At 43.4% G+C, this 13911-nt stretch overlaps 1 protein-coding gene across 1 annotated transcript in view; it reads right to left on the bottom strand.

Annotated features, from left to right (window-relative positions):
- The window catches only part of LOC136625979 (sorbin and SH3 domain-containing protein 1-like), a 227220-nt gene that overhangs the window by 89993 nt on the left and 123316 nt on the right, over positions 1–13911 (bottom strand). The window contains exons 14-16 of the mRNA XM_066600632.1: positions 9956–10030; positions 9507–9569; positions 2291–2344 (exon numbers count right to left, since the gene is read on the bottom strand). Coding sequence (XP_066456729.1) covers positions 2291–2344; positions 9507–9569; positions 9956–10030 — 192 coding nt within the window. The remainder of the gene's footprint in view (positions 1–2290; positions 2345–9506; positions 9570–9955; positions 10031–13911) is intronic.

The raw sequence follows: 13911 nt of genomic DNA, 5'->3' as shown, positions 1-13911 counted from the left end.
CATAATAAAAGTCATCGTTAGTGGAATTATATACCGGTAATATCTCATTAACAATATGTAACAGCTAGTATTTTCTAGCCACCTTCCACGAGACTAGAAAATATCTGGCATATAAGCGTTTGGAAGCTTAATGTTTACTAACATCCAGAATGAGGGGGCGCATGTTGACTAACACCTCATGTTCAAAGTATAGTTATGCCTCATATCCATGAGTAGGTCAGATTCTGCATGCAGGAGCCGGCAGCGGAATCCGAACCTGCCCGCGGCCGAGGACCCCGATTACTCGTCCGGGTCTTCTTTTTCTGTACTGTGGATGTGTGTGGAAGTGCTAGCCGGCGCAGATGCGCAGTAGAGTTTTTCTTTTTTCTCAAACTCCTGCTTTACCATGGAATCCACAGCTAGTCCGCAATGTTAATTGCGGACGGGCCATGGATCGGACGGCTTGCATTGACTTCAATGGAAGCTGTCCATGTGGGAACCGCAGCAAAATGGAGCATGCTGCAATTTTTTTATCCGTGCGCGGAAACCACAATTGGTTTTCACTCGTGGACATGAAGGATTGTTTTACTATAGCATGCTATGGAGGCTTATTGCTGCAGAATCCAGAGCAGAACACGTGCACCAGATCCAGATTCCGCAGCAAAAATTCGCCCGCGGACACTGGGCCTAAATCTACACTGAATGATCCCTGCATTAGGAACACCTACTCAGTAACGCTTTGGTCCACCTTCTTGTGTGATCACAGCTTTCAGACATCGGGAAACAAATTCCACAAGGTGGTGAACATCTTCCATACTCAACCCATGTCCACTGCAGCAGCTCCATCTTTTGATGCACATTTTGTGGATATATGGGAGCTGATCTCACAGTCCTTTCTAGCATATTCCAAATACTTCAATGGGGTTATAGTCCAGCGGGTTTAGGGACCAAGGCAGTAGGGACAATTCATTGTCATGTTCCTCCAACCACTCTCTAGTGATCTGAGCTCAATGACACAGAGAGTTGTCTTGTTGAAAGAGGTCACTGTGGTCGGGGAAGACTTTCTGAAGACATAGGTGCAGATGGTCAGGTCCCTGTAGCGTTCATCCTTCAAGGATTGTAGTACAATGACCAACAGTTCTAGGCCATGCTAGGAAAACACTCCCGAGACCCTGACACCACTGGTCTGTTGAGCCCCAACGGTACATCTGGGATATGGCTTCATGCTGTTTACACTAGATGCGGACCCGGCCATCCACATGGTTTAGCAGGAAATAGGACTCATCACCCTGGATGACCTTCTGCCATGTGTCCAATGTCAATTGACTTCTTTCCTAGACCCATGTAAGGCATTCTTGGCAATGACATGGGGTCATCAGGGCACTCTTGTCCATCTTCAGCTATTGAACCCCAGTAGGCACAAGGTACACCACATGGTCATTGTTAAGATTTGTTAAACTTCCCCACTGTTGTACCACTGGGTCAGTTAGTCCCATGTGGCACGTCATTACTGAGATAGCAGACGTGCCACTCGACGCTCACCTCTGATCAACCACACGTTGCCTGATGCTGTACGATCTTCTATCAAATGTCTGTCCGTGGTTCAACCAATTTTGGTCCACTTTTGATACTGTGGTTCAGCCATCAAGTGCAACTGTTTCAGAAATGCTGGCACTAACAATCTGACAGCGGTCAAAGTCACTCAAGTCACCACATTTACCGATGACTATTAGGTGTTGCCTTCTGCTGCGCAGATGAGAGGTCAGCGCATTATCCGAGAGCAGATTGTGACGCGGTTATCATATGGTACCCTGTTACAGATCACAAGATGTTACGCGATAGCTGCTCCTAATGCAGTGATTGCTCAGTGTAGTAGTAATGCAACTTCCAATAACCCAAATATTCAGGGTTCTCCTATATCTTAGTACCTGTGAAGTGCTGCTTCATCTGTGTTCTTTATAACTTCTATTTTGCAATAGATATGTATGACACAATAAAGAAATCTTGGCTTCAATGTGGTAATAGGAAGGCTGCCATATAATTAGGTTAATTATTTGGCTGAATCATGGTCATCAATAATCTCCATTGACCACAAGACGCTAAAAAAAAAAAATCCCTAATTCAAATACAAAAAAGTTCCCTATGATTTGTACAGCGGACATGTTTTTGTAAATGTAGAATTAAAAAACTAAATTTGTTTCAAGCATATAACATTGTAACATTGCCACCTAGTGGTCATCAGATATATAGCACCTCACGGTGAGAATCTTGCCTAGAGGACCATCACAGTAGTAATAATTTTAAATCTTACCATCTTCTATATATGAATGCCGCCCATAATTTGGATAGGAATCTGAATCCTCATCTTAAAAAAAGAGAGAAACATAAAAAAATGAAAATGTGTCTAATAACTTCTAAAGTGGGAAATATATCACAGCAAGAAGCCTGTGCAGAGTCATAACCACACAACTAGGACATAAGGAGACAAATAAAAGGGGGGTTTCTTAATTGCAATAATAATCCTACAGAATTGTTCTATACATACCAAGTTACTTATATCTTCCGATTACTGAGCTCTGGAATTTAGAACATTTTTTCATCAATACGCTAACGTGTTCACATGCAGATCTAAACCGCCTCATGGGATATAATTGCAGGGCTGTATTATTCATAAATCAACATAGGCAGATGCCTTAGAGATTAGTGAAGGGGAGACGGAGGCACGGCGCAGCGGATGCCATGTTATGACGTCCATCAGTCAAAGCATTAATAAGAAGTCAAGAACACACAGTATCGCTCTGACTTATAACTGTGCATGCCTGCAGGCTGCTTGATAGATTATACCAGGGAAGTGTGTAATCACATATTATTATAAGATCAATCACTTCTCACTAACCATGTACATATTTAAAGGGGTTGTCTGACTTCATTCTTTTATCTAGTTTTGGGCCCCTGATGCAAAAAAAACCTGTATGAAAGCAACATACTTCCTGTCATGCCGGAACATTGTTTCAGCACTCTGGCGCCAAGGCACATGAAAGGTGACACGCCGGGTTTTCTGGCCTACTGATGTCCCTTAAGCTGGTCATGTGGACTTCTAATGTAGAAACCCAGGCAGGTTTACGGGATGTCACTGATGACGTCCCCTTTAGGGCCTCCTACTGGCTGCAGCAGTAATGTAGGTAAACGACCCTGTGATTGCAGCTGCAGCCGGTCTTCTGTTTACTTTGGAGGACCGGAGCTGGCAGCAGGGGTGTAGCGTGGTAGCAATGAGTGTTATTATCATTTTTTTAAAATACTAGATTGACCGAATGTTTAAAAAGTGGTGGTTATGAACCTCTAAATCTACTTGGTTAAGTGATTATTTAGAGTATCACTATGTATTTTAGTAGATATACAATATAGAAAAGCATACAGGTCTCTCTCTGTTTGTCTGTCTTTCTCTCTGTCTCCTTCTCTCTGTCTCCTTCTCTCTGTCTCCTTCTCTCTGTCTCCTTCTCTCTGTCTCCTTCTCTCTGTCTCCTTCTCTCTGTCTCCTTCTCTCATTTTTTGCCTCTCACTCTGTCTGCCTGCCTCTCTCTCCATCGTTGTCTGCCCCCTCCCTCCATCGTTGTCTGCCCCCTCCCTCCATCGCTGTCTGCCCCCTCCCTCCATCGCTGTCTGCCCCCTCCCTCCATCGCTGTCGGCCCCCTCCCTCCATCGCTGTCGGCCCCCTCCCTCCATCGCTGTCGGCCCCCTCCCTCCATCGCTGTCGGCCCCCTCCCTCCATCGCTGTCGGCCCCCTCCCTCCATCGTTGTCGGCCCCCTCCCTCCATCGTTGTCGCCCCGCTCCCTCCATCGTTGTCGGCCCCCTCCCTCCATCGTTGTCGGCCCCCTCCCTCCATCGTTGTCGGCCCCCTCCCTCCATCGTTGTCGGCCCCCTCCCTCCATCGTTGTCGGCCCCCTCCCTCCATCGTTGTCGGCCCCCTCCCTCCATCGTTGTCGGCCCCCTCCCTCCATCGTTGTCGGCCCCCTCCCTCCATCGTTGTCGGCCCCCTCCCTCCATCGTTGTCGGCCCCCTCCCTCCATCGTTGTTGGCCCCCTCCCTCCATCGTTGTCGGCCCCCTCCCTCCATCGTTGTCGGCCCCCTCCCTCCATCGTTGTCGGCCCCCTCCCTCCATCGTTGTCGGCCCCCTCCCTCCATCGTTGTCGGCCCCCTCCCTCCATCGTTGTCGGCCCCCTCCCTCCATCGTTGTCGGCCCCCTCCCTCCATCGTTGTCTGCCCCCTCCCTCCATCGTTGTCTGCCCCCTCCCTCCATCGTTGTCTGCCCCCTCCCTCCATCGTTGTCTGCCCCCTCCCTCCATCGTTGTCTGCCCCCTCCCTCCATCGTTGTCTGCCCCCTCTCTCCATCGTTGTCTGCCCCCTCTCTCCATCGTTGTCTGCCCCCTCTCTCCATCGTTGTCTGCCCTCTCTCTCCATCGTTGTCTGCCCTCTCTCTCCATCGTTGTCTGCCCCTCTCTCCATCGTTGTCTGCCCCTCTCTCCATCGTTGTCTGCCCCTCTCTCCATCGTTGTCTGCCCCTCTCTCCATCGTTGTCTGCCCCTCTCTCCATTGTTGTCTGCCCCTCTCTCGTTCTGTCTATCGCTCTCTGTCTTTCCATCTATCGCTCTCTCTGTGTCTATCACTCTGTCTCTCTATTGCTCTCTGTTTCTATTGTCTCTTTCTCTATCGCTGTCTCTCTTTTGCTCTCTCTGACTATCACTCTCTCACTGTCTCTCTATCGCTCTCTCACTCTGTCTCTCTATTGCCCTTTATTGGGTAGTGTATAGTGCAGCTTAGCAATGCTTCACTCATACCAGCGCATGCCTGAAGCACAGCAGCGCCGCCCATAAACATTGTAACTTTCAACCCGCCTACCAGGTCCCAGAATGTACTAAACATACATTTGATGATTTTACAACACCAGTGAGCGTGTGTGTCATCTAATGACACCAACATCATACACCAAAGTTAAAGAAAAGAGGTCAAAGTGTGGTGCAAGAAAAAGCTTGTAGGCTTATTTATATTCAATAAATAACTCGTCTTTGCACGGCAACCAATGTTACAGAAATTGGAAAACCTCTTTCCTTTACCTATGTTTGCTTCTATTTATTTCCAGTTGCTTATATAGTGCCAACATATTCTGTAGTGCTGCATAGAAATTGCCATTATTCACAGCGGTCTCTGCCCCCAGTGGAGGTCACAATCTATTAAGGCAGTCTAAAGGCCCATTTAGACATAAGGATTATCGCTCAAAATTTGCTCAAAAGCCGTCTTTTGAGCGATAATCGTTGTGCCTAACTGCATTGACATCATGCAGTTTTCGTTAAGCTGACGCTCATCATTGTCTTTCAGAATGCTGAAAGAAAACGATGAGCATTATTAGGAATTCATAGCGGGATACAGCTGATACTATTGTTTCAGCTGTATCCCGCTCCCTGATGACAGGCTGGGTATAAAAAACAGAGCTGTCCAGCTGTGTTCTCCATAATCCGCTCGAAGCACTCGGCTGTATAACAGCCAGGCACTGTGAGCAGAAAACAGCTGGATGCAGAAGACAAGCAGGGCCACCCCACTTGCCTTCTGCATCCTCTGCTCGGAGCACTCAGCTGTATAACAGCCGGGCGCTCCGAGCAGAGAATAGCTGGATGCAGAAGACAAGCGGCCCCGCTTGTCTTCTGTATCGCCCGTTTGTGCGATCACCTTGCACTGTAAATGGACACAATGATTATTGCCCCAAAAGACATCCTTTGAGCGATAATAATTGTGTCTAAATGGGTCTTAAAGCTGGTTTAAGAGTGTATTGTACATGAACGTAATACGGATCCATAATACGGATGTGTTACAGATGACATTACAATCATATGTTATCAGTATTTCATCAGTATTTGCCTCCATATTTACTATGATTGCTTTTTTCTTCTACAGGACAAACGCTGATCCATATTTACTTAACGGAAAATAATATCAATATGTAGAAAAAAATACGTCATGCTGCGTTTATAAACAACGGTCGTGGAAAATACGGTCATGCATAGATTTAAATTAGCTTCGTATTACGGACCGTAACGTGGACCAAATATGGAGTTAAAAAACACTTGTCTAGAAGCGGCCTAAGGGCTCAGTCACACAGGCGCATCGGCACCCGTACTCCGGCGCCGATGCGCCCGTGTGACTGACAGTTAGAAGACAGCCGTACCTGAAGACGGACGTCTCTCTGCAGCGCTGATGAAAGAACACATGACCGGCAATGAAGCCGGTCACATGTTCTTTCCTCCGGCGCTGCAGAGAGACGGCCGTCTTCAGGTACGGCCGTCTGCTATCTGCAGTAACACGGGCGCCGATGCGCTCGTGTGACTGAGCCCTAAGAGTGCATTCAGACTTCATTATTGAGTATCATACAGAGAAAGTGAGGAACATATCTCACTATATGCAGATGATCTTTTGTTGTATACGGGGGACGTGAGTAGATTAATGAGTCCTATTATGTCCTTTTTTGATATATTTGGTAGGATGTCGAGTCTCACTATAAATTGGGGGAAATCTGTAATTCTTCATTAAATCCTTTGCCAATGGATTATTCATTGGAACCTACGCAATTACAAATAGGGAATGGATTAAAATATTTGGGAGTTGTGGGATCTTCTAACCCTCAAGTCTATATTTCTACTATTTTCCATTGATACAAAAGTTTGAAGATAAGGTTAAAGTCAGGAATCGTCTCCCACTGTCGATAATTAGCAGAGGAAAATCTTATTAAGATGGTTTTGATGCCCCAACTCCTTAATGTACTTCAAAACTCTCCGGTTTGGATTCCATCACTATATGTTTTTTAAACTCCATACGATATTCAAGAGTTTATTATGGAATAAGAATTCTGCTAGGATTAAATTGGGAGATCCTTCAAAGGGCTAAATGGTCTGGTGGGTTGGCAATTCCAAATGTTTGAATACATTTTTTGGCATCTCAATTGCAGCAGTTGTAGGGGTGAGGAGAAAGAAATTGGGTGGAGTTGAATGGTAGATTAGTGTCGTAGATTTATTTCCCTTTACACTTCTCCAATAGGAGTTCTTTTTGTGGCACATTGTCATGCAATTGTCGCCTATAGCATGGAGTGCTGTCCATAAGTGTGTGTTTCTGTTTTTTCTTTAGGTTGGAGGGATTTTCACCATGGGGGATAAAGAGGGGTAATCTTTTGAGAACAGGTACATTTTGGGGGGCTTTCTTTTGAACATCTTACGAGTTTTATGATGTTCCCCATTCCCAGGTCCTTCAGTTTGCTGCTCAGGCCCGGTCAGTATCTGTGCTTATAGTCCAACATGCTTTGGTGAATTTTCTTGGGTGTTCTGGAGCTACAAAGGGTGTAATATCTTATTTATATAGACAGATCCTTTCTTACCATTCAGAGCAATACCCAGTAAAGGCAAACGAAAAATAGGAAAACGATTTGGGAACATTGTATATGATTCCAATGATATCTCTATATGTAAGTCAACGAGTATCATAATTGTATTTTGTGCACAGAGTTTATCGCACTCCATTACAGCTTTCTAACATGGGTATTAGATTAAACTCAGGCTGTCTGAAATCTTATATGGATGATGCAGATGTAATGTATATGATCTGGGATTGTGTAAAGTTCCTTGAATTTTGGAATGGGGTATTAGAGATAATTTTTAAAATATATCTTGTCGATTTTAGTCTTAATCCCAGAATTTGTATACTGGGTATTGTTGATGGGCTTCATGGACATACTGTTTTGGGAATTCAGAGACCATTGTGTCAGGCGTGGAAGCTCATTACTGCCCATTGGATACAGCCTGCCCGCCCAACAAAAGGAGATTTTATCACAAAGATAAAAAAAAGATATATCTTTGGAAAGGGGAATATATAAAAAAGAGGCAGTTTGACTAAGTGTGATGAAATTTGGGGAAGATGGTCTGATATATAATGAATCGTTCATATTGAGTGCTGGTTGCATTGAGGTATTGTAGAAAAGTTGATGAAATTTAGAGAGAATGAAGGAGAGCTTTTTTGGGGTATGTGTCTAAATTATTCTTATTTTGGAGGGGGATGGGAGAGATTATGATTTGTTTAAGTTTATGATTTATTGCATTGTTTGGATGGTGTAATGATATGTTTTATGTATATTATGCTTATGCACCTATGGATGTGTAGAAATTAAGTGGTATTTTATTTAAAAAAATAATTTCAATAAAAATAATATACCTTATTGTGTACATTCAGGGTTTCCATTTGAATACATAAAAAAGCAATTCAGACCACAACCATACCAGAACCATTAACTTTAATTAGTCAAAAGATGTAATAGTTTGTCTAACTTTCACATGGGCTCTGTTCATTTCCATATTTTTTAGAGGACAGACAAGTGTAGTAAACTGTGCTATTCTGGCCTCCAAAAATAACAGAATCAAACGGAAACCATGTCAAATGGAGACCAAACTTTGCACTTTTGGTTTCTGTCTGAGTAATTAAAGTTAATGATTCTGTTATGCTTTCTGTCAGAATAGTGTTTTTATTCATCCAAATAGAAACCCTGGGCACTAGAACGAAGTGTGAACCTACCCTAAGAAAATCAGAAAAAAACTCTAAGATACAAGAATATATACAACATACACTAAGTAGTCTGAAGCACTAACTATTCTGTACATAACATATAGTGCACACTATACAACTGCTGATCAGGCGAGAGCTCTCCTCCAGCATGCCACCCAGTGCCATAATGCAGCAAAACTGTAGAAGCATCGTATACACCAGTGTTAAAATATTGGACCCCAGCATTAGATACTGGTTTGGTTTGGAATATCCTACATTGCCCTCTATGGCTTTCGGCAGGCATAACATGATTAAAATGTGTTCTTGAAATATGCTCTTTTAATACTAAAGTCAGCCAGGATTTATGTAGTAAAAAGTTCTAAAGAGTTCATATCTACTTTACCTCTTATTGTAGAACAAAACTCAACAATGTCAGAGACACCACCGCAAGTCCAAATCTATTATGATCAAACATAATGCACAAAGCAAGCCTAGTAGAGCTGAAAGAAAGATCAGAAAATGTACTCTTAAAAGCTGGCCATACACTAGAGTTTCCAGATGGCCGTTTTCAGAGTAACTTATCATTCCAGGTTGTAAAGATTGCGGTAAGAAAACGATCGATCGACGACAGTTGGCAAATGGATCTCTGCCTAGTTCTGTGGCTGGAGTTTCTATGGATAGGGTGCATGATAGCCTTCCAAGTATTGCCTCATGGATAGGGTACATGACAGCCTTCCAAGTATTGCCCCATGGATAGGGTACATGACAGCCTTCCAAGTATTGCCCCATGGATAGGGTACATGACAACTTTCCAAGTATTGCCAACGATTGCACTGGACAATAACTACAGAACACCTTCTCCATAAATATCTGACTTAGGTCGGCGCCTGTCACTCTTTTTGTCACCATCTGATACCTCTAGTCTACAGCCAGCTTTAGTCTTTCCAATTACCTTCAGAGCTAGGGCTAGGAGTAGAAACAGGAAACTGGTAGGTGGGAGTATAAGGATTGAACTCTGCAGCAGAGAAAAGCAGCATAGAAGAGCATATCCACATGTACCTCTGGTATTATTACCAAATTCTAACATGTACATAAGAACTGCAATCCCTGATAACTGCTGGTGACTATATAACGCCAATCATATTAGCAGCTTAGTACATAATACACTGTAATTGTGAACAGAGGTTTCAGAATTAAAGAGCTGCATGCCTTCCTGCTATAACGTCTTACAAGATTATGACTGCTTTCTTAATAGGGTTAGGGCCATAACACTTAACAAAAACTATTAATATGTTAGCAAACAAAGCAAGAGTTTTTTATTCTATATAGGCAAACAATGGGATCCCTATAGGGATTACAAATGCAAACACATGTTCACTTCTCAAGCCAATCCTCTGGTACCTTCTCTTTGAGGCTTGACTTCAGGAAGCTCAGGAAATATGTAAGTGGGGGTATAAGGGTTTTCCTCAGGAGTATCTAATAGGCAGTAAATTGAAGAATGAAAGAGAAGTTGCACAAATGATGAATGAAAGAGCACCCAACAAATTAAAGGTATTTCTGGAATTCAAAGGTTGACTTCATGACTATGCACAACCAACAAACATGCCTTCTACAAGTGTCCCATACACAATGTGCACCTGTGTGGATTTTTAGTGTGATTCTAAAGCAAAAGTCCTGCCAAAAACGTTGCTATTTTAAGTTTTTAGTATATGAGTTATGTCGCCCCAAATTGTCTGTGTATGGTTTTCTGGCTTGGTGTCCTATTTCCAATCATGGATAAGACTTGTTGGTGACGTAGAGGTATTTTTCCAGCTTTCTTATTTGCAGGTCGCCCCCGGCACACGTACTTCAGGCCCTTTTACACACAGCGAGAACTGAATGATTCTCATTTCCCTGAACGAACTGGTGACATCATCAGTAGCTTGTTCACACACATGCAGCCTGTTTAGACAGGCAGATCATTGCAGAGAATTGTGAACTTTTCATTCAGTGTTTCACATTTCTATGTAAATAAGGAAGATGGAACAATACCTCTGCAGCACCACCTATTGGAAGGCACCTGTTCACAATGATGAGGGGCAAACCCCCCGAAACAGCTGACTGTGTATGGTTTTATAGATTTTGGTTTTCAATTCCCAGTCATTATTATAAAAGATTTGTATAAAGAGTCTGACATTGACTTGCAGGAATGTTGCTTCCCAATAGGTGGCGCTGCAGAGGTATTGTTCCATTTTCCTTATTTGCATATTTCCAAGGGGAGCATTAATGGCCTTATAAGTCTCCTCATTCACCTTCTAGGTGCTTCCTCACACACTTTCTGGGTGCTCCCCTTAAAGAGAGGCAATACCCTACCTGATAAATTTCTATATAAAACACTGAACGATCAGTATTTAAACCCAATGAGAAGAAAACGATTTTAATGCCTGCTGAAACTGAACGGTGAATGAGAAATGAATGATTGTTGCTGGCTTACATTAAGACTGAACGACTCTTGTTCGCTTTAGTTCATTTGAACAATTTCTGGAACGATAGTCGTTCAGTCTAAACGCACCTGACTAGTTGGGGTTAAACATCTTGCTGCTGCTGTTTAGCTGCAGTTCTAGCTGGTGCTTTACAGCTCTGTCAGCTAATAAGTATCCTCATTAGTTATGTCAGCAACTGTGCTGTCTGTGAGGATTGACAGCTCTGTCGGCCAATCAACACCTTCCCTTTTGATATATAATCCGTCTCTTCCTTGCTAAAAGCGCCGGTTATACTTCTGGTATTCGAGTCTTGTCAGTACTCGCAGCGCACATGGCTGTTGTCTGGCTTATACTCTGCGTTTCTGTCTCTTTTTGTATTCTCTGCATTTTTGTCTATTGTCTGTAGTCTGTTTTGTTGATTTTCTGAGTTTTATGTCCAGTCCCAGTTCGGTTTCCCAGTTCCTCTCTGATTTCAGACCTTGCCTCATTCAAGCAGTGGGGTCGTCCCTTTCGGGATGGGTGCTCCAGTTCAAGGTGTGCCCTGTCAGGAGAGGTTCAGATTGGTATCCCTGTGTTAGTCCGGTCCTATGTCTAGCCACAGGCCTGTCCGGATCACTCTGGTACTTTGCTCACTGTAGTTTCATCAGCAGTCTCAGACAGATAGCATGGTTAATATTCTACAGCTATTATTCTACATCAGAAAGTAAATTTGGAAAGTCAAAGTTAAAATGTTGATAAGTGGTTTAATAAAACTAAACCTGATTAAACAAACTACAGGAGGTTGTGATGTTACCTCATGTGTATGCTCATCTTTAGCTATTCATGTGCTTTCACAAATCTACATTAAGGACAGACATACACATCAAATACTTGTTGGCTTAATTTTAGTCCAGCACCATCATCAATAGTCTGTGAAATTCTACAATGGATGGCAACTTGTCAAGAGAAGCTTTTCATTAAACTGAATGAATCACTAAATACATTAGCCAGAAGATCACTTTTCCATCTAGCTGTAATGCCTTCAAGAAAATGACCAACTCGAAATGAATAATCCACAATGTTTGTATTCGAGTGTGTGTTGAATATCTACATTGTGTAATGGCTTTATGCTCCCTGCAATTATTGTGAGGCTGCCCATACATTTTAGATAGCTGTATAGAAAAACTAATTTGGCCAACAACTTTAATACCCCTATACACATTCGTCTTGAACAAGTATGTATGTGTTGCGAATGTAAGGAGGGAACAAAGCTGCTACCAGAATTTTCTGGCAGCGGTTTATCTCTCTAGAGCAAAAGAGTCCGGCAGCTGAACTCCATCTGACAAATCTTTAGCTTCCCAACATCTGCTGGGGAAAGGAGGTGGGGAGACTTGGATGGCTCCTGGGCACAGTAGATCGGTGGATTTGACCGAGCTAGATCTAATATGTATGGCCAACCTTTGGGCGAGGTCAGATGAGTGTTTTTTTGCGCACGCCTACGTCTATCCTGCACTTAATAAAAAGCACGTCTATTAGTACCATTGGTTTCCTATGTAGTGTTCACACGTCCGTTTTTTACAGGCGCAAAATCTTAGAACCTGCAAAAGATAGGACATGCGCTCACTGGCAAGGTCCGTGCTGCACGTAAAGAGGGGAATCCCTTCATCACTGAACACTATGACGACACTATCACAGTGTTCAGTGATGATGGGACTCTAAGCGGGGATGAAAGAATCCCCTGCCACAGCTTTCACAGCTGTGGCAGAGGATTGCAATGTTCTCACATTGCTTTGAATGACAGCTGAGTGTTGCCTGTGATTGGTCACAGCACTCAGCTAATCAGAGGCAGCGCTCAGCCATTCATTGAATTCAATGAATGGCTGACCGCTTAGTCAATCAGATCCAGCAGTTTCAGGAGGCAGGGATTTTTAACTCCACAGCCAGGAGAAATTTCTTCAGAACAGTGCTGGGGACCAGCGAGAAGACGTGCCGGAGCCCCGACAGCAGCGGAGAGGTGATGTATATTTTTTTTTTTTTTTTTTTTACAGCAGCTAGGGATGATTTTCAGGGAAGGGCTTATATTTCAAGCCCTTCCCCAAAAATCACTGCGGGGGTTGCCTGCATCCTATTGCTTTCAATGGGGCGCCAGTAGACACAGAGCTTCAGTCACGCATGCAGTGCATTTTTTACACATAAAGTGTAGTTGTAAAGATGACGTAGAATGCTACTGATTATTAAGGAAAATGTTGTAAATGCTGGTGCTTATGAGAGTTTAACGGATAGGTCAGCAATATTTAAGGCCCAGAAAATCCTTTTAAAGTGGTTGTCCAGGACAGGTCATCGATAAATAATTAACAGGGCCTACCCCTTAGAATCCCTGGTGATCAGTGGATTCCCAGCACCGTTGTCAGAAACAGATTGTGCCATCTGTACTGCATTTGCCAGGGTTGAGTTCAGTAGAATCTGCACCTGCATTACCAAACTGGGCCACTGAAGTACGGACGGCACAATCTGTTTCCTGCACTGTCTGTACTGACAGCGGTTCTGGGAATCAGCTAATAGTCAGGAACCCCAAGCGGCAGATCCTCAAGGATCATCTACTGATGACCTATCTTGAGGATAGGTCATCAATAGAAAAAATGCCTGAAGTCCAAGACACCTGCTTTAACCACACAAAATAATATGATGTCAACATCTTGATGTACTTTTTACCAGTTGTGCTAATGCAAACTGAGGAAGGCGGCAAACTGCTAAAAAGGTAGGTAATGATTTTGATCTAAAGGTTAATAAACTACATTCGACAGCACAGCCAAGTTGAAATGCATTGTCCTCCACTTTGGACCAGTAAATTATACAGACATGGCGGTCGGTGACATCTGTACACACATTTATCATTGGGTGATACTTAATTGCACA

The sequence above is a fragment of the Eleutherodactylus coqui genome, chromosome 4, assembly GCF_035609145.1.
Source record: "Eleutherodactylus coqui strain aEleCoq1 chromosome 4, aEleCoq1.hap1, whole genome shotgun sequence".
NCBI classification, from domain to species: Eukaryota; Metazoa; Chordata; class Amphibia; order Anura; family Eleutherodactylidae; genus Eleutherodactylus; species Eleutherodactylus coqui.
This window is presented reverse-complemented; position numbering and strand designations above follow the sequence as displayed.